The sequence below is a fragment of the Cavia porcellus genome, unplaced genomic scaffold (assembly GCF_034190915.1).
Source record: "Cavia porcellus strain 051 isolate PalLab524CR breed Dunkin Hartley unplaced genomic scaffold, mCavPor4.1 scaffold_25, whole genome shotgun sequence".
NCBI lineage: Eukaryota > Metazoa > Chordata > Mammalia > Rodentia > Caviidae > Cavia > Cavia porcellus.
Window position 1 is genome coordinate 46,844,231 of NW_026947508.1, and position 20,060 is coordinate 46,864,290.

General features: G+C 42.6%; 1 protein-coding gene across 1 annotated transcript; it reads left to right on the forward strand.

Moving 5' to 3' along the window:
* The first annotated feature begins 2,918 nt into the window (after positions 1–2,918).
* Positions 2,919–9,024, forward strand: Gpx7 (glutathione peroxidase 7). Its single transcript, XM_003463071.5, has 3 exons — positions 2,919–3,228; positions 6,527–6,788; positions 8,323–9,024. Exons 1-3 carry the CDS (start codon positions 3,094–3,096, stop codon positions 8,484–8,486), a joined length of 561 nt encoding a protein of 186 aa, XP_003463119.1. The 5' UTR covers positions 2,919–3,093; the 3' UTR covers positions 8,487–9,024.
* Positions 9,025–20,060: the final 11,036 nt, after the last annotated feature.

The window sequence follows — 20,060 nt, forward strand, 5'->3', positions numbered from 1 at the left end:
CTTTGCCTTTGCCTGGAGCGCTCTCTCTCTGGTTCTCCATCTCTCGTGTCTGCTCCTGAAGACAGAGGCACCTTGGCGTAGAAAGATCACCCCTGACATCTGAAGGCCGCCACCGTTGAAGGCTTAACTGTGTGATCTTGCACCCCTCCTCTAACGGCTTGCTTTGCTACAGACTGATAGGGCATTCAAATCCTTCTTCTCCTGCACAGTGAGGACCCTTTCAGCCTCATCCCCCCCACGTCCTCTTCTTACCCCAAATAGCCATGCCCTTCTCTTAGGCCCTCTGCCTTCTACCTCCCCATCTGAAAAATCTCAGTTCCTCTTTGAAGATGCGACTGCTGTCACCACCTCTGTCCTGTGTCCTGGAGTCACCACAACACCTAAACCACACCTGCTCAAATCAACCTTCTCTGTTTCCCAGTGTACCGTGCTCCTGTCTCCCCAGGACCTTTGCGCTTGCTTCCCTGCTTTGACTTCTACTCATTTATCAGAATTCTACTCAAACCTCCTGTTGTAGTCAGGGGTTACAAGGAAAATAATTACATGCAGGATATATAGTTTATAGTATCATCTATAACAGTCACCCCAAGAGTCAAATACCAGAAGTACAGGAAATCTGTCCACACACTAAAGACCCAGAGAGTCCAGCTGAGAGCCTGGATCCCATGGCAATATCCTGCATGAGTTCAGCTAAAGACCTAGAACCCATGAAAATGGCTCCCTCGAGTGCAACTGGAGGCCAAGAGCCCATCCAAGTCTATTTCACAAATCTGCGCTGGGAAGACCCAAAGGTCAGTGGTAGAAGCTAAAATGTCTATGCCAGGGAGATGAAGGAACTGTGCTAGTAGGTTGATAGTTCTGTACTGGATCTAGGAAGTGACACTCAAAATAAGAACAAGGGCTCTCCCCCAAAAAGCCAACCTCAGCGACAATGAGCTCCTCCAGCGATAGCAGCTGAGTTCATATCAGGAAGCCAGCATGACAAGTTTCTTCTGGAGATTAAACAGCAAACATCTTCCCCTCTGGAGCCAGGAAATGATGCTCAAAGTATTGACCAGCACTCCTCCAAAGTGAACCACAGCCATTCAGTGACAAGGTCCCAAGCTCCTCCAATGATAACAGTTGAGTTCATTTCTGGGAAGCCAGCATGACAAGCTCCTCCAAGAGAACCAAAAGCCCCAAACAACAACAACGCTTAGGGGAACCCACAATGGTATATTCTTTCTCTTCTTTTTATGCTGGCAACAGTCCTCAGGTGAACCCTTTACAATCAGCATCATGCTGATTCAGTTCAGCTGGTGTTTAAGCTGACCATTACACCTCCCGTCTCCTGGGAAGCCCTGATGACTCCCTAGGCTAGTTGAGGGGTTACTTACTGTAACAGTTTTAGAACTAATTTTGAATTACTTAATGCCTGCCTTTCCCTGGAAAGAAAGCACAACTAGCTTGCATGAGATACCCAAGGCAGAACATGCACAGAACAGATCTGAAGGAAGTGCTTAGCACTCACCACACTCTCCTGTTTACTGGGCTTATCTCAGCAGTCTGTAAGTGCTTGGAGAACTAGCTCAGGGTCAGCCTCCAGTCCTCTGCACCCCACTTCATGGGAGCTCTAGGGGTTTTCTGAGCTTGGGTGCTGCCATGGTGATGCCCAGAATCTCCTATCATTGAAGACTGGGACACCAGCTGCAGGGAGCAAGGTCCTCACAAAGTCACTCTAGGTGTTACTAATGTGGTGAGTTCTTGTGCTTTCTACTAGAAGAATTAGATAGAAGCACTTTGGCACTGGAAAAAGGCTTTTATTTGTAGTTTTGAACACAAGGAGAAAGGGAGGCAGAAATTTCAGGCTGATCCAAACAAAGATTTACAGCTTTTATGCGCTCTATAGGGTATACAGGAACCCAGTCTCTCCATGTCATCACACACAGAGGTGGAGTTTGGTTACTTCTTTATCATCCCCCTTTGGGTGACTGTCTCATGACCATTTTAAGGCCCTATCTTTATGACTGTAAGTTACTGTAGTGACTGTTCAGTGCATACATTGCCCCTTATCACCTGGAACTTGCCCTTTATCATCTGGGAAAGTTAGTTCCTATTTGGGTTTTGTAACAGGGCAGACAGATCATTCCCCTGCCTCACTGAGTTTGATTTTAAGGAACTCGGTTACTTTGGATCTGGTTTGTTGATGTCTCTAATGACTACCGCCTTTGAAGACTGTGCTGACTTCCCATCCTCCCATCTCCTGGTTGGTATCTTAATTTCAAAGCCTTGAAGACTGTTGTCTTTTTAACTCCCTGGCATGTGTGTTAACACCCTGTGTAAGGGGTAGCTTAGCTGTGGCACAGCTCCTGTTGCACTGGGTGCCAGCCAACTCCACATCCAGATGGGCAGAATGGTCTGGCCTTTCTAGCTCACCTGCGGACTACTGGGATGTGCCATCACATCTGAGTCCACAATTGTCCTTAGGCCTGCAGGAACTCTCTGCCTCTCCCTCTGCCAATTCTGTTCAACTCTGCTCCCTCCTCCATCTCAGATCTGCTTCCTAGGAGTCTCTCCTGTCTCAGGCCCTTGTATTTTCTGAGCAGTTTCATTCATCCAAAATCTAAATGTATCCTTCAGTTATCAAAGCGTTTCTCATCCATTTTTCTATTGCATTCTGTACTGCTTGGGAGGATTAAGAAGGGAGGCTAGCCCCCACTCAATCAACAGGTGGGAAAACTGAGGCCCACAGTGGTGGAGTGACCAGCCATGGTCATGAGGTCACAGTGCATGAGGACATGTACTAATTAGAAGCTGAACTCTCAGATTTTCGACTCCCTCTTCCTACCAAGTCCCAGCGTCCAGGAACAGAAGGGGAGCTTCACCGAATGGAATCCTCGTCCTGGTGACGAGAATCCGGAAATCGGGGCTCAGGGGAGCGGGCAGCGAGGCGGCAGGCGGAGTCCTGCGCTCCCTGAGAACCAAGGCCTGGGGAAACTGAGGTCCGGAGCTCGGCCCTCCGCCGCGCGGGGGACGGGAAGGGGGCGCGTCCTGGCCCTCGGGCCGCCTCCGCCCGCCCCCACGCGGGTCCCGCCTGGTCCTCGGAAGCGCGTCATGGAGGCTGCCGTGGCGGCGGCGTGGCTGCTGCTGTGGGCCTCGGCCTGCGCGCAGCGGGAGCGCGACTTCTACGACTTCAAAGCGGTCAACATCCGGGGCAGGCTGGTGTCGCTGGAGAAGTACCGCGGCTCGGTGAGTGCGCGGCCTGCGGCACGGCGGCACGGCACGGCGCGGGGCGGGGTGGGCTCCCCGGCCGGCCGGCCCCCGCCGCCCCCGCCCGCCCGCCCGCCGGCCCGGCCCGGCCCGGCCCTGCGCTGCGCCCGGCGGCGGCCGCGACGACGTGGCGGGCCCTGCTGCCGGCGGGCCTGGCGCGCCGCGAGCCCCGTTCAGCCCGAACGGAGGAGCTGCTGATGTTGCATCCCAAGAGTGTGCAGGCGGAGGAGGGGGCCAGCCGTTTAAGACGCGCGGGACCCCATCGTGTAGAGAGGGTGGGCCTGTGCGGGTCACCAGCACCGGAAAGCCACGGAACCTGGAGGAGGACCCCCGCCATCTGAGGCCCACTCTCGAGGACTCCTTAGAGGACAGCAGGCTGACATACCGGAGCCCACCAAGCCACTGGCCCCTGCCAGGAGAGAATCCGAGTTCCTAGACTACTGCAGGAAGAAAAGTCTCATTGAATCTTTGAAATAAGACTTTGAAAAAGACTTCATCTTTTAGCAAGATGAAACGGGCCCTTCTAGGCAGTGCAGGGTTCACACCAATCCACAGAAGCACACTGAGGGCCAAAGGGTGGTGGAGTTGTACCAAGAAATACAGAGCCCAGGGCTGAATAGTGCAGCGCAGGGCTGAAGGGGTCAGGAGGGACGGAGGGACCGTGAACACGGCATTCAGTGGCCCGTGTGTGACGCTGTGTGATGAGGACCTCTCCAAGTATGCGTGCCTATATAGACGTGGGGCCCTAGTGAGGAACAGTGGGGAGCTCTGTTAACATGTGGATCCAGCATCAAGATTTGGATATACCACCCAAAAAGTGGCTGTCACTATGCTTTTTCTGGGCACAGGGCCACTTTAAGTGATGAAGTATTCTGTAAACCTTGAAATTAATTCTACTGGGGTCCTGCTGCCCTAATCTCTGCCTTGATCCCACCCAGGATAATGTTTCAAATGAAAAAGCACTTGGTAAGCTGGAAGGTGCTCTTCCCTGTGTTTGGTGGAGCTAAGCAAACCTTAGCTCCCTAAGCCAGGACCCGCATCCAGGACTCAGGGGAAACATCCAGGAAGAGCACATCCCATTCCTATTTAGGCTCCCTCTTCACTCATTCTGCTCACCAGACTGCCCCAGGTTTAGCACCTGATCTGCTGTGCTACTTATTCATTCACTGTGTATTGTTTAGCAACTACTGTGTATTAAGTACAAGGCCAGGTCCTGGGAATACAGTGAAAAAAAGACAGGTTTCCACTTGAGTATAGCTTATATGGAGGAGAGAGACAGTAAACAACTGAGAAATAAAGAACATAATTCTCAATAACAATAGGTGCTAAGAAGTACTATAACAAGGTTTCACAGTTACTAAGAGGTAGAGATAGAATTTGAACCCAAGCTGTCAACTCCAACATCCATGGCCTTAATTGCTAAATTTAGAGGGAAGACAAGGAATAATTATTGCAAGGAAACTATAAATGGTGCTCTGAGTTAACCCAAAGTATGTTTGCGGGTTGGGCAATGAGCTTACTCAATCATCAGCAAACACTGGCTCTACTGCTGCTAAGTTCAGCCCTGGTGACAGCTATAAGGAAGACTAACAGTGACTACTTGGGAGTGTGCTTGCTTTCTGTGTGGGGTTGTGTACCTAAAGACTTGTGTGCGTGCGTGTGTGTGTGTGTGTGTGTGTGTGTGCAAGGGTTGCTACTGTGTATCTGTGCTAATATAGAGACATATATATTAGGCCCTTGACCTCAAAGAATCAGGCTTTTTGGTGTCAGTGATGGAATTGGAAGCAAGATTTCCACCCTTCCAAAAGAGTGGGCCAACACACTTAATGTAAGTTAAAAACAAGCAACCTTTAATACTACCATTCCCCCAGGGAAAAAGGTGGAAGTTAAACGTCCCAGCTGCTCAGCACCCTAGGCAGAATCTGACTTGTACCAACCACAGGTGGGGAGGTTATTCTAACAGCTTATGGCTCCAGGGAATGAGTCCTTCCTCCTTTGGTGGAGGCAACAGGGTGGGGGAGTTACAGCTCAATGACTCATGTCTTTTAGCCCAGTGGCTCTCATTGAAGATTTGCATCCCAGGGAACATTTGGCAGTGTTGGGAAACATTTTCCATTGTCAAGACAGGCATCTAACTGGTAGAGGCCCTGATGCCACCAAACCTCCTACAGTGAACAGCTCCTCCCCCACCTTGCAAAGAGTTATCTGGTCCCTGGTATCAGTAGTGCAGAGATTGAGAAACTCTATCTAGCCTGAGAAGTTGGTGCTTGTAGGGGGCTGGGGTCCCTGGTACCGGTAAAAATGAAAAAAAAAAAAAAAAGTTGGTGCTTGTGCATGTCCCATGTCCCAGGGAGTGGAGCTTCCTTATGGAGCCAGCTAGTTCAATCCCTTCTTTTCTCAAAAAGTGGCGAGGAAGGTGTGGCTGGGCTATCCAGGCACAGGGTAGGGTTTTTTATCCTTTAATGAAATATAGCTAAAGCTACCAACGTGGCATTGGTGCCAAAATTCTAATTGCAGTATTATAATCCACTTCTGCCAGCCAACTTTATATTTATTGCTTAAGCTTTTAATAAAATTAGGGATTAGCCTAGAAATCAAAGAAAATAGTGTTTGCTGGAGGAGAGGGGACAAAAATGGGATTGCTCTGGAGCCCATTTCTTTTGACAAGAAAATCTGTCTGTCCACCCATGCAGGCAGGTGTTTGTGTATGTGTACAAACTTACTCATTCGGCAAACTCTTATACTTACTGAGATTTTTCTACGTGGCAGGACCAGAGATGACATGAACCTAGCTCCTGCCCTCAGTAGATTCCAAAATATGCAGGCAATACTGAGTGATGAGTGCTAGCTGAGACCATAATTGAATCCAGGTTGCTTTTCTAATCTGCATCTCCTCCCCATGTGTGTTGCCCAGAGTGTGCCTCTGTGAGTGTGGTATATGTCTGTGAGAATGTATGTGCTATTGGGTCATGTATGTTTGTATCATGGGACATGTGCACACCCACTAATGTGTATTGTGTACTTATTCTTACAGATGTTCATGTGTATGTGCACATATCTATAAGCCCCTGCAAGCTTGATTTCATATACCTCTGCACTTGTGTTTGTAGATTTGATATGTGAGAGCATTGCACACACATTTACATATATACATAGTATTCTTGTGTATATGAGGGAACATTAATTACTGGGGGATCTACATGTAGGGGGAGCACGTCAGTTCATGTACAACTGTGTACCATTTCATGGGCTTCTTTGATTTGTGTTTTCCATCCAGGTGTCCCTGGTAGTGAACGTGGCTAGCGAATGTGGCTTCACAGACCAGCACTACCAAGCCCTACAGCAGCTGCAGAAGGACTTGGGTCCTCACCATTTCAATGTGCTTGCCTTCCCCTGCAACCAATTTGGCCAACAGGAGCCAGACAGCGACAGGGAGATTGAGAGCTTTGCCCGCCGCACCTACAGTGTCTCTTTCCCCATGTTCAGCAAGGTGGCAGTCATTGGCACTGGAGCTCACCCTGCCTTCAAATACCTGACTGGTAAGTCCCATTGCATCCTCTCCTCAGCTTCCCTCAGCAGACTGAGGCTTTGGCTCCCTGGGCGGAAGAAGCCAAAGACTGGGTGACTCCAGGTCCCTTCCCAAACCCTTTAGGTAGGTTGATGTTTCAGTCTAGCACTAATCTTAGGAGAAGATGGAGGCATGCAGGAGCAAAAGGGGATTTTTGCCTAAGAATATCTCCCCTACACTGCTGCCTCTGAGTTCACCCTTGAAGTCCCTTTTGAGGACTTCTCTGGGGGTTTGGCACCTGGAAGGACCTCAGATCCTCATGTTTTAGTCAGCATAGATTACTTGAGTTTATAGACTTAAGAGGGAGAAGCCAAGGTGCAGACAAGGTATTGTAGATAGCTAAATTAGGACGATGTTAATATGTAGTCAAAGAGGGATTGGGCTATCAAGGAGGTCAGCACGGAAAATAAAGACATCGAAATTATGGCTGGAGGTACATCTGAAAAAGGCCAGGCCTCGTGATGGAGACACAGTGGCTAGGCCTGCATACCTCCCTAAGAGATAAACAGCAACATGAGGTTATTCCATTATTAGGACCACGCAGTCCAGTAAGTCCAGGTAGCTATAAGGTAGGTGAGTCATCAGAACGTCTGGAAATATCCTGCTATCCCTTCCTGACCCTTTCCCAAAAATAGGAATTCTGTTTTTCCTCTATCAGGGGAACACCACATGTTTCCAGTAGGTTGACCAAGGTGGCTGACAGGCATCTCCTATCTTATGTCAGAGGCAAAATCAGTAAGCCATGGAAGGGAAACATGAATTAAAATCCCAGATCTTACTATGTTCAGAAGTGCTCTCAGAAGCCCTAGAGCCACAAAATGGGGTCATGGACTAAGCCTGTATTATGACCTTCTGTCTTTCCTCAGGCCTTTTCCTCTGGGGACTCCATGCTTTTGGTTGCCTTTGTATCCCTCCCAACCACCCCACCCCACAAGCTACCACTTGGTAGAGTAAATAAAAAACAGCAGCAAATCTTACCAAGGCAGGTTTGCATGTCACTCTTAGCTCAATCCTGATGTTTGGGTTTTTTCCTGTGTGATTTTGTTAGTTCTTTCCCTGTTGCCATAGTTATAGGTCAGATGTGGCCTTGTTTCTGAGGTTACTCAGCAAGATCTTAAAGCTGCATGAATCTGAGACCTACTGAAACAGGGCTCAAGAATCTCTTTAAGAACTCCCCCGTGCCATGATTCTAATTCAGTCTGTCCATAGACTAATGTTGGAAATTATTAAGATTGAATTAGAGAGTATAGTCTGTTCAGTAATTCAAGGACATTAATAAAAGAAAATTTGATGCTGCTTTATCAAAGAATCCTAGTGTTCATTCTTAACCTTGATCCCACCTCAGAATCTCCCAGAGAACTTTTGAAGAATACTGCAGTAAAGGCTGACTCATATCCTAGTGGTTTTAACAGTCTGGAGTTTACACCAGGTATCAGATTATACCACTAGTAGAGGAGCAGGAGTGGCTATGGGAATTCTACTTTGTTCTTCTTTCTTTTCCCTAGAGACTTCTGGAAAGGAGCCCACCTGGAACTTCTGGAAGTACCTTGTGGCTCCCGATGGAAAGGTGGTGGGGGCTTGGGACCCAACCGTGGCAGTTGAGGAAATCAGGCCTCATATAGTAGAACTTGTGAGGAAGCTTATCCTGCGGAGGCGAGAAGATTTATAACCACATTCCCTCTTCTCCTGTCCTGTCCATCCCCTCTATCTGTGTATAGATCACTAAACAAACTCAAATGGTGCTTCAGAGGGAGAAACCCATTGAGTCTCTTCCTTTTGCTCTTACCCCTCCTATCCTGTCACTCTTATGGTGGGGTAGGGGGAATAAACCTAAAACTTTTGCTTTTTGAATCAAAGAGAAACCAATAGGCACTTCTGGCCAATGAGAGTTCTTAACAGAGAATCAAAAAAAAAAAAAAAAAAAAAAAAAGAGTCACCAGGCAATAAGAACCTCTACCCAATGAAACACTGCCAATGAGAACGTCTAGCCAATGAAACATGTTGCCAGGAAGAACCTTTAGCCAGTGAAACATGTTTTGCAAGTAGAAGTACATCAAGCTGCAATCTCCTACCCAGCCACGGCTGTCAAATGGGGCTGATTCCTACCTCACAGGGCTGTTGTGAGGATTAAGATGAAACATTTGTGAAAGTTTATAGGCAGTGATAGCCAAATAAGAGGTGTTCAATAAATATTTTTTTGCATATAAGCCAAAAGATAATGTGTGATCAATAAAAACTTGCACCTAACATGAATTTTCAGCCAGTAAAACCTACACCAAATGTTTATTTCTGCTGTGGTTTCCCTCTGTATATTATTTTCTTAATTACAAAAGATGCAACTTCCCGGGGCAGCAGCTCAGTAGTAGGGCACTGTGTCAAGAATGTCAAGAGTTGTGAGGCTCTGGATTTGATCACCACTACTGTAAAGAAAAAAAAAGCAAGTTTCTTGTAAAATTTCCAATAATATAGAAGTGAAAGCCTGACCCTCACTTTTTGTACTCTCAATCCCAAGAGGTAAACTGTCAGCAATTTGGTACCAAGGCTTCCAGGCCTTTTAAAAAATTTTTTATTTTATTTTTTAAATTAAGCCTATCATTATTGTTCTTTGCTGACCAAAAGTATACTACAATGAAAACTAGGCAAAGAATATGAACAGGTAATTCACATAAAAATACATGTGGGCAGTAGGATATGAAAAAATGTTTGGCCTCATTTAAATTGGAAAGATTTTTTAAAATGATAATACCCATTATTAATAAGAATGTGAGGATATGGACATTCACATAAACATTCATAGGATAATAAACCAGAAAAAGGTTTTAGACGGTAATTTGCTATCTTTGAAAATAAAGTGTTCAAACCCTTTGACCCAGTACTTCCCCTTTTGAATATTCCCAAACTGTAAATATACCTATGAACAGTAATAGGCTCGTGTACTTTATATAACTGAAAATTTGAATGTGACTCCTATCCATCAATGTGGATCTGGTAATATATTGAGACAAATCCAAATGATAAGCGGATACCATTGCTAAAATATGCTACTATAGAAAGCTGTCCAAAACTAAAACAGAGCAAGTAGTAAAACAAAGTGAACACATGCACACTCACACTCAGAAATAATGCGAACAAATACATTTTTATTTAAAACTTACATTGTTAAGTGAATGGGGAAGAATATAGGCCAAAATATTAATGATGGTAATAAGACCCATTTTTTTGTTCAAGTATTTCTTTAAAGTTTAAATTTTGTACATAAAATACATATTTTACTCATATAAAGAAGCTGGATACTGAGGTAATGGACAAAGTCAGTAACCAATAATAACTCACACTCCAATATCAGACTCTTCCAAGAAGTCTGGAGACTCAGATTCAGGTTCTAGAGCAAATTGTTCCATGTCTGCTCTTCCCCATTCTCCTCCTGTGAAGCAAAGGGTGAATTACACGTAGAGACTCAGAGTTCTTACAGTCTCCCTCGGTGGTCGTTATCCACTTCTGCCAGGGTAAAGTAAAAGCTGCGGGCTAACACAGCCTGTACTCTGTCCTTGTACACTTACTCCAGGCTCCACCTGTGCATGTGTTCATGCATGGTGTGCATGCACACTAAACACTCACAAAATGAAACCCAGATAGCCGAAATCTTGGTGTTTTTTTGGTGCCAGGGATCGAACTCACGACCTCACGCTTGGCAGGCAGGTGCTTGATATCAGAAATCATGATGAGTATCTCAGAACCACATTCCCCTGAGCTCCCTTCCTCTGTCTGCCCGTTGTCTCCACCATCCATATTTACGCCTTACTTTCTTGTATTCACCAAGGCCATCGCTTAGCCCCTAATGTTGAGCCAGTGGACATCTGTGACCTTACCCCACTGAACCTCCCGAGCATGTCTGATATTGCTGACAGCACTATTCTTGTGACATTCTCTTCCCTTCGCTTTCTTGCCACTGTCTCCTCTTAGTTTGCCTCCATCGCTCTGTGTGCCATGTCCTTTTCAGTGTCAGTACATCTCTCCTCTTCTACCCAGCCCTTCCCTGTTGTCTTCTTTGGGGTTCTAAGCAGATCCCTTTCTCCATATACTTTCCTGCAGCCAACTCAATTTTTTCCTCATGGTTTTCACCATCATCTATCTTCTTGATGACACCCAAGTCTCTTGCCTTGTATCCGCCTTCCTAGTGAGCATCTCTGCTAACACTCAACAGTCCAGAACTAAACACCTGCTGGCCCCTCACTCGGCACCCCCACCCTTGCCTTTTCCACACCATTCACCCGATGGTGCCCTCGCCCCCTCTTTGTTCTCACTGTTGAGCAGCTTTCCTCCCTTCCCTCTCCTCTGCAGTGCCTGTCCCTCCCTGAGCAAGTTAAACTGCATTATGTGGTAAGCATTTCGAGCACCAGCTCCATGCCTGCTCCTGAATAGACTCTTATCTGAAAACCACAGAGGAGCAAACCACTTCCCCAGAAGCTTAGAGTCCACCTGAGGATTTTATATTTCCAGTCAGACTTGCATTCTTACAGACTTTTTTAGCTTTCTGCTAGCTCCAGGTCCCCTCTAACACATGCAAGAGTCCCCTACGAAAAATGTCAATTTAATTTTTTTTTTTTTTTTGAGTCAAGGTCTAATGCCAAGGTGTAGGCTAGCCTCTACTCACTGTGAAGCCCAGGCTGCCTCAAACTCACAACAACCCTCCTACCTCAGCCTCCTGAGTGCTGGGATTATAGCATGTACCACCATGCCCGGCTTCACTTTGGCTTCACTTTAATCTCTTATCAGTTACCATCTTACTCATTGGTTAACCAGTATCTGCTAACATCTTGGTTTTACATTAATCCCTTATCAGTTAATCCTTAAGTAGTTAATGTTTGATTATATACTAGTACCTTAATTATCTCCTAATACCTTGTGTATAAACCAAATACTTGATTAAGTTATTTTATCACTTAATAATTAAGCTACTTACTTATTTTTTTAAATTTCATTTTAAAGGCAACCCATTCAGGACCCCTTCTGTCTCTCTCAGACAGAAGCTTTATTTCTCTTAATAAATATTTCTGCTCTTAAAAAAAAATTCACTTTAAAGGGAAAAAATAAAATTTCAAAATAAGCTAGAGGGTAACAATGGTTAATACGTTGTGTATTGTTATCTTAGTTATTCCGAGTACAAGATATCTGCATTTAATTGTCCAAACAATATTAGCACAAACCTTTTTGATGAACTAAGAATATTATATGTATATAGTTTCAACTCACACTAAAGAGAATATGATGTTTATACATGAGTGATTTATTTCACTGATGAGAGTATGGTCTCTAGGTTAAGCCTTAATTATTAGTCAATATTTTATTATTTGTTTAAATCTTACTACTGATACCTTGGCTATCTGCCATTAGTTTATTGGTCCCGTAATCCTCCTTTATTTGCAGGGAAAGTATTCTACAACCCTCGCAGATACCTGAAACAGAACCCTATTATACTATGCTTTTTCCTATACATACCTACATACATACGTACATATGTACTTGTGATAAAGTTTCATTGTACATTAAGCACTGCAACAATATGGTTTATAAAAGTTATGTGACGCAGCCGGCCCCCACTGCTGTGAGGTAAGTAGCACATGCAGTATGGATAAGTTGGACAAAATAATTTACATCCTGGGCAGGATGCACCATGACAGCTTGAGGTTTCATCCTGCTACTCAGAATGGCAGATTAAAATGTAGTACTGTAGTCAGTTGTTCACCTCTGGAATTTTCCATTAATGTTTTCAGACTGCCATTGCTTAAGGGTAACTGAAACTATTCAAAAGAGAAACTGAAGATGAGGGTATCACTGTAGGCTAGCAAGCCAGAGGTCACCAGGTAGGAATCTGGGGAAGGGTCATTATTGACTACAGATATGATAAAGATCTTTGTCTTTTACTGAGCTCCCCTTGCACCTTTGTGTGGCCAGGTCTTTCAACATCAGCCAGTCCTAAGAGAAAGGGGGAAAGGTTCAGTCTAACTGCTTATTTGCTTCTGGAGTTGGGCTGGAGGGGGAAGGGAGGATGTGACCATGAGGGAACTCCCTGGAGGGACGTTTGTTCATCAAAAAATATTAAGCACTGCATCAGGTTGTGGATATTCCTGGTGCTATGGTGCTTAGAGAATAGCGAGAAAAACAAACTTTAAACAAATTATTATGCCAATTATTTTATATTTCCAGTTTATAATAAGTACCAGAATGCAGATCAGGAAGACAGGAGCATGTATAAAAGTAGTGCTTAACCTATTCTAGGGTTCAGAGGAAATTTCTCTGAGGAATGACATCAAAGCTAAAAGTTGAAATTTTAGTAAGAATTAAAGAAAAAAAGGCAGGGAGATCCTAAGCACATAGTGTCCAGGGCAAAGCCCGAAGGAAAAAGATGGTGAATATGATGGAGCCAGTGCTGCCTGGAGCTAAGTGATAAGAGGGAAGAGCCAGTTCAGGCAAGATCTTGTGATCTAGGTGAGAAAAGACAGAGACCTGATCCAGCATGACACAGCCTGTCCTTGGTATGGGAACACCTTCCTTGTAGTTCCAAATCTGAAGGCCAGAAATGTGGTATGACTGAAAAAAATATATACATGTTTAAATTTTTAAAAAAATGTGGCCAGGGATTTAGCTCAGTGGCATAAGCACCTGCCTGGCAAGCCCGAGGTCATGAGTTTGATACCCGCTACCAAAAAACAAAAAATTTAAAAATAAATCATTACAGTAAAACACAGATTGCTATAAAACACAGACTCCCTTTTGCTCTAAGCACATTCCATTTCTCTTGCCATTTTCTGAAGCACTCCCAAAGTCCTCTTTCATGTCTTTAGTTGCTCTGTTGTGCTTTCTCAATGTCCTGAACAGATTCAAAATGTTTACCTTTCATGAACAGTTTGACTTGGGGAAGAGCCAGAAGTTGGTGCACAAGGTAGATGAAGACACACCATAATGTTTGGAAGAGCCTGCCTTTCTGCTGGATGGCACTAGGAAGCAGTATTTACCATATTTTCTATATATATATATTTTTTTATCGGTACTGGGAATCGAACTCAGGATTGCCTGCTTGCAAGGCAGGCGCTTATGCCGCTGAGCTAAATCCCCAGCCCCCAACAGTATTTACCATATTTTCAATCACACTTGTGAAGACACAAAAGAGAACTTCCAGAACTGCTTCAGAAACTGGCAAGAACAATGGCATAATTGTGAAGTGAAAGGGAGTATTTTAAAGGAGATTTGCACAAGGCCTTCGAGAGCCTGGCTCTAGGCTGGTGCCATGAAACCAGGGCTTAAGTGGGCACAGTGTTGGTACTGAGTGAACCTGGAGTCTGAAACTGTAACTCCCAAGTGAGGTGACAGCACCCACAAAGTGCTCAGTGACTGTTACATGTGTATTCAAGACCATAGAAGCTAAAAGAAAAAAGTGTTATCTGGAGAGTTGGCCCCACAAGGATTCCTGCAGGAGGGATTTCTTTGAACCTACCCTGGACGAGTGGATAGGATGTGCACACACAGAAGCATGGGAGTCACCTAGGGACAAGCGTGGGATAGAAGATCCTTTTTAAGGTCAGGCTTGCTGCATTAGAGGCTTCCTCTAAGGACAAAGGCAATGTAATTAGCTAGAGAGGTAGCAAGAATTTAGATTTTAGAGGTCAGACTCTTATAGCCAAAAACAATCCCCCAGCCCCCAACCTTGAGTTCCAAAAATGGGGTAGGACATGTTTTATAAAAAGCAGTGCTGATTTATTTTATCTGGGCCCAGTGACACAGTGCAGTCGGAGTTTGCAAAAGCTGTGTGTCTTCCTCAAAACTTACCAGACTTCTTGTAGAAAGCACAGTTTACAAAGTAAGGGGTTATGGGTGAGGATCAGGAAATCTGCTAAGGAATGAGGAAGACCTTTGTTTCCTTTTGCAGAGGTCAGAGAAGTCTAGCAGTAATTAACAATCCTTTGTCAACTTTGTTTAGCACAACATCTGTTATTTGTAGAGGGCAACAATGTTAACACATCAGTTAGGTCAGGTTCCTAGGGATTTACAATTCTTTACAGAGGGGAGCATTGATTGACATATCAATTAGGTCACCCAGAAAAAAAAAAGACAGATACAGAATAGTATGGCAGCATTACAGGTAATTTGGTCATATAATTTAGGCATAACACAAACATAAGGAAGCTCTTTTTGCTAGTGTACAGCAAGACTACAACACCTGCGACTATTTCAACAGCTCAGATCAAGCCTTTGGAGGATCTCTCTATTGATAAGTTTGTGCTGGGGGGAAGGTGTTAAATGGTGAAAACATGCAATCATCCAGAGAGAAAAATGGCACAGATTTGTCTCAAAATGCAAAATGTTTAACATTACCCTGAACTCCTGGAATATATAATAAAGAGAAAGAAAGAAAGAAGAAAAGAAAAAGGTATCAACTGGAAAGGAAAGCAAAACACAGATAATATGTACGTACATTTTAAAAATCCTAAGCAATCTATAACAAAGCTACTAGAGCTAATAAGTGAATTTAGCATGATTGAAAAATACATAAATAATTTATATATACCAATCATCAATGTTTGAAATTAAAAATGCCATGTGTGATGACACACATCTGTAATCCCAGCTAGTAGGAAGCTGAGGCAAGAAGATCACAAGTTTGAAGCCAGCTGGACAACTTAGCAAGATGTTGTCTCAAAAAATAAACAAAAAGGCCTGGGGACAGAGTGCAGTGTTAGAGTACAGGTCCTGGGTTCCACCCTCAGCATAAAAAAGGGGGGCCAGGCATGGTGGCACACACCTGCTATCCCAGCATCCTGAGAGGCTGAGGGCGAGGAAGATCTTGTCTTAAAATAAAAAATAAAAAAATGGTTGAAGATGTAGCTTAATGCAAAGGTCCTGGGAATTGCCAGTACCATAATCAATCAGACAATCAATCAAAACACACTATTTATAGCAATATCAAAAATAAAAAAGGGAAAGTTTTTTTTTTGTACTGGGGACCGGGGATTGAATTCATGACCTGGTGTTTGCCAAGCAGGCACTTATACCACTGAGCTAATCCCCTGGCCTGGGATAGATTTTAATATGTGTAATATTTGTACATCTGTGTGAATCACTGCTTGTCACTTGGACATAATCTGACACACATGATTTAACGGAAAAGAGGTTCATTTTTTTTTTTTTAAGATGGGGTCTGTATATGGTTAAGGCTGACCTTGAACTCACTATATATGGCAGGCTGGCCTCAAATTTGTGCTGATCTTCCTGCTTCAGCCTCCCAAGTGCCAGGATTACAGGTGTGCACCACCATGCCTGGCTGATGAGGGGTTCATTTGGCTCACATTTTTAGTCTATAGTCTGCTGGCTCTACTGCAGGATGGCATGGCAGAGGGGCACAGCAAAGAAAAATCTATTTTTTTAAAAATTTTATTTAAAAGGAAAAAGAGAAAAACACAAAACAAAACAAAGCGGTCTAAGGGTACACGTAATACAGAACTACAAAAAACAAAACAAAAAAAAGTAAGAAATCACCAGTTAATAGATTACATATTATCATCTTAGAAATAGTTGCTCAAATCACAGTATCAAAGAATACAAAGTGGACATTCAAACAGTGAGACTGCAAACAGCTGTGTTCAATGATCCAACCAAAAACATTAATATGGTCAGCTATTTAACACCCCTAAACACACGTGCTGTTGTATCCTTTAGAGCTCTTTTTTTTTTCCCCTCTCTTTTTTACAACAAAATTTACACATTTTGGGTTTTATTACTCCTTAGTTCTTATTACTTTTTTGGGGGGGAGAGAATAAAGTCAAATATGGCAAAACAAAGCTGTCAGTCAAAACCAAGGATAGACATAGCACATGATGTAGAACAGAGTACAAGGTTATCAACAATGGTTATCAACGTTGTCTCTTGTTTCCTTAAAAAGAATTGTCTATCTCATTAGATATTATAAAGTTGAACAAAACAGTAGAGAACAAGACCAATAAAACTTAGGTGCTGTAAACATTACAGGACGTCCAAAGGAGACAACAGTCAAACCAGAATGGGCATCTTAGTGAATCTTATTGCCTTCAAAATAGTTGCCTATACCCTCAAACTTGATACTATCATACAGAATGGAACAGAGTCTAATCAGTCAAAACAAGATAGTGGGAGTATTACAGGACTTCAAAACAAGTTAATAGGAAATCAAAAATAGTTACTATTATATATCCTACTAATTTTTAAAATTTTTCCCTTTAATTAAAACAAACCTAAAAAATAACTAAATAATTTTTTTAAAGAATAAGGGAGAGATTGAGATAAAACAGGATGTAACAATATAACAATAGAGGTCAAAGCATGACTGTTTCAGCAACCTAGTGCTTCACCACCAAATAACCCGACTTAATAGTAGTTACCATAGTGTCTGTCTTTTTCCTTGAAATATTTGAATAAAACTTCATATACTATAGCTTTAAATATTTCCATATCAAGAAGCCCAGAATAAAGCCTTTCCAATTAATAAGTGAAAACTTTATAAGGCTTCAAGGCCACATAATGGGGAATCATGATTACCACATATTTTTATATATTTGAATCACTACTTACATTAGGGAAACTATTCGGTGTTCACACATGCGAGATTGATTTATTTCACTTATGAGTATGGTCTCAAGCTGCGCCCATTTATTGATAAATGTCTCAATGTGATCTTCTTTATAGCTGAATAATACTCCATTGTATAGAAATACCACACTTTTTTATCCATTCCTCAGTTGATGGACACTTGGGTTGTTTCCAAGATCTGGCAATTACAAATTGTGCTGCTATAAACATAGGTGCACATATATCACTGTGGTATGATGCTTTCAGTTCTTCTGGGAATATGCCTAGAAGTGGAATAGCTGGAATAAATGGGATTTCCAATCCCAACTTTTTGAGAAATCTCCAGACAGACCTCCACAAAGGCTGTACCAGTCTACACTCCCACCAACAGTGCAGGAGAGTTCCTTTTTCCCCACATCCTCTCCAGCATTTGTTGTTGTTGGTTTTCTTGATCCTGGCCATTCTTTCGGGAGTGAGATGGTATCTCAGTGTGGTTTTAATTTGCATTTCTCTAATGACCAGTGATGATGAACATTTTTTCATGTATTTATTTACCATTTGCATTTCTTCATCTGAGAAGTGCGTATTCATCTCAGATGCCCATTTTTGGATTGGATCTTTGAATTTTGGGGGTCTGAGTTTTTTAAATTCTTTATATGTTTTAGACAAGAGTCCCTTGTCTGAGAGAGAGTTCACTAAAATCTTTTCCCAGTTTGTGGGTTTTCTTTTCACTATGCTGGAGATTTCTTTTGACATGCAGAAACTTTTTAATAAGAAGTGGTCCCAGTGATTCTGGGAAGTATTTCCTGTGCGATTTGAGTCCTGTTCATGAATTCTCTACCTACTCCTATGTCTTCAAGGTTTCTACCCAATTTGTCTTCCAATAGATTTAGTGTTTCTGTTTTAATATTCAGATCTTTGACCCATTTAGATTTTAATTTAATACATGGTGATAGACATGGGTCTAGCTTTAGTTTTCGGCAAATGGAGAGCCAGTTTTTCCAGCACCATTTATTAAAGAGACTGTTGTTCTTCCAGTGAACCTGCTTGGCTCCTTTATCAAAGATAAGGTGGTTGAGTGTGTTTGTAGTTGTGGTTGTATCTTCTAATCAATTCCATTGATCTTCGGCTCTGTTTTGATTCCAATACCATGTTGATTTTACTACTGTTGCTTTGTAGTATAACTTCAAGTCAGGTATTGTGATGCCTCCTGCTTTGTCTTTGCTGCTTAGAATTGCCTTTGCTATTCTAGGTCTCTTCTGGTTCCAGTTGAAATTTAGGAGTGATTTCTCTAGATCTATAAGGTATGTTGATGGTATTTCTATTGGGATTGCATTGAATCTGTATAAGAGTTTTGGGAGAATGGCCATCTTCACAATGTTTGTTCTTCCTATTCATGAGCAAGGGATGTCTTTCCATTTTCTGAGATCATCCTCAATTTCCTTCTTCAGTGTATTATAATTTTCACTGTATAAGTCTTTCACTTCTTTCGTAAGAGTAATTCCTAAATATTTCATTTTTTTGCTTGCTAATGTGAAGAGTGCAGTTTCTCTTATTTCCCTCTCTGTGATTTTGTTGTTCGTGTATAGGAATGCTATTGATTTCTGAGTATTGATTTTGTATCCAGCCACATTACTGAATTTATTGTATCTAAGAGTCTTTCAATGGAGTTTAGGGGGTCTTCTATGTAGAGTATCATGTCATCTGCAAACAATGATAATTTAACTTCTTCTTTTCCTATCTTTACCCCTTTTATTTCTCTTTCTTGCCTAATTGCTCTGGCTAGTACTTCCAGTACTATATTAAAAAGGAGTGGTGATAAAGGACATCCTTGTCTTGTGCCTGATTTTAAAGTAAAGGCTTTCAATTTTTGGCCATTTAGTATGATGCTGGCTGTTGGTTTGTCATAAATGGCCTTTATCATATTGAGGTAAAGACCATCTATTCCAATTTTCTGTAAAGTTCTTATCATGAATAAATGTTGGACCTTTATGAAAGGCTTTTTCTGCATCTATAGAAATGATCATGTGATTCTTATTTCTGGCTTTATTGATATGGTGGATTACATTTATTGATTTGTGTATGTTGAACCATCCTTGCATTCCATGGATGAATCCCACTTGGTCATGGTGTATAATCTTCTTGATGATCTCCTGCATCCTATTTGCCAATATTTTATTGAGGATTTTTGCATCTGTGTTCATTAGGGAGATCGGTCTATAGTTCTCTTTTTTAGTTGGGTCTTTCTCAGGTTTTGGTACTAGAGTAATATTTGCTTCCAGGAATGACTTAGGAAGGATTGCTTCCCTTTCAATTTCATTGAATAGTTTGAGGAGTGTTGGCATTAGGTTTTCTTTGTATTTCTTGTAGAATTCTGCAGTGAATCCATCTGGGCCTGGGCTCTTCTTGGTGGGTAAGGACTTAATTACATTTTCAATTTCATTAACAGAGATTGGGTTATTCAACAGTTTTATGTCCTCTTGATCTAGCTTTGGTACTTCATATGTTTCTAAGAATCTGTCTATTTCTTCTGTGTTATCAAACTTTTGAGAGTAGAGGTTTTTGAAATAGGTGTTGATGATCTTCTGTATTTCTATTGGGTCTGTAGTGATTTCACCTTTTTCATTTCTTATTGCATGAATTT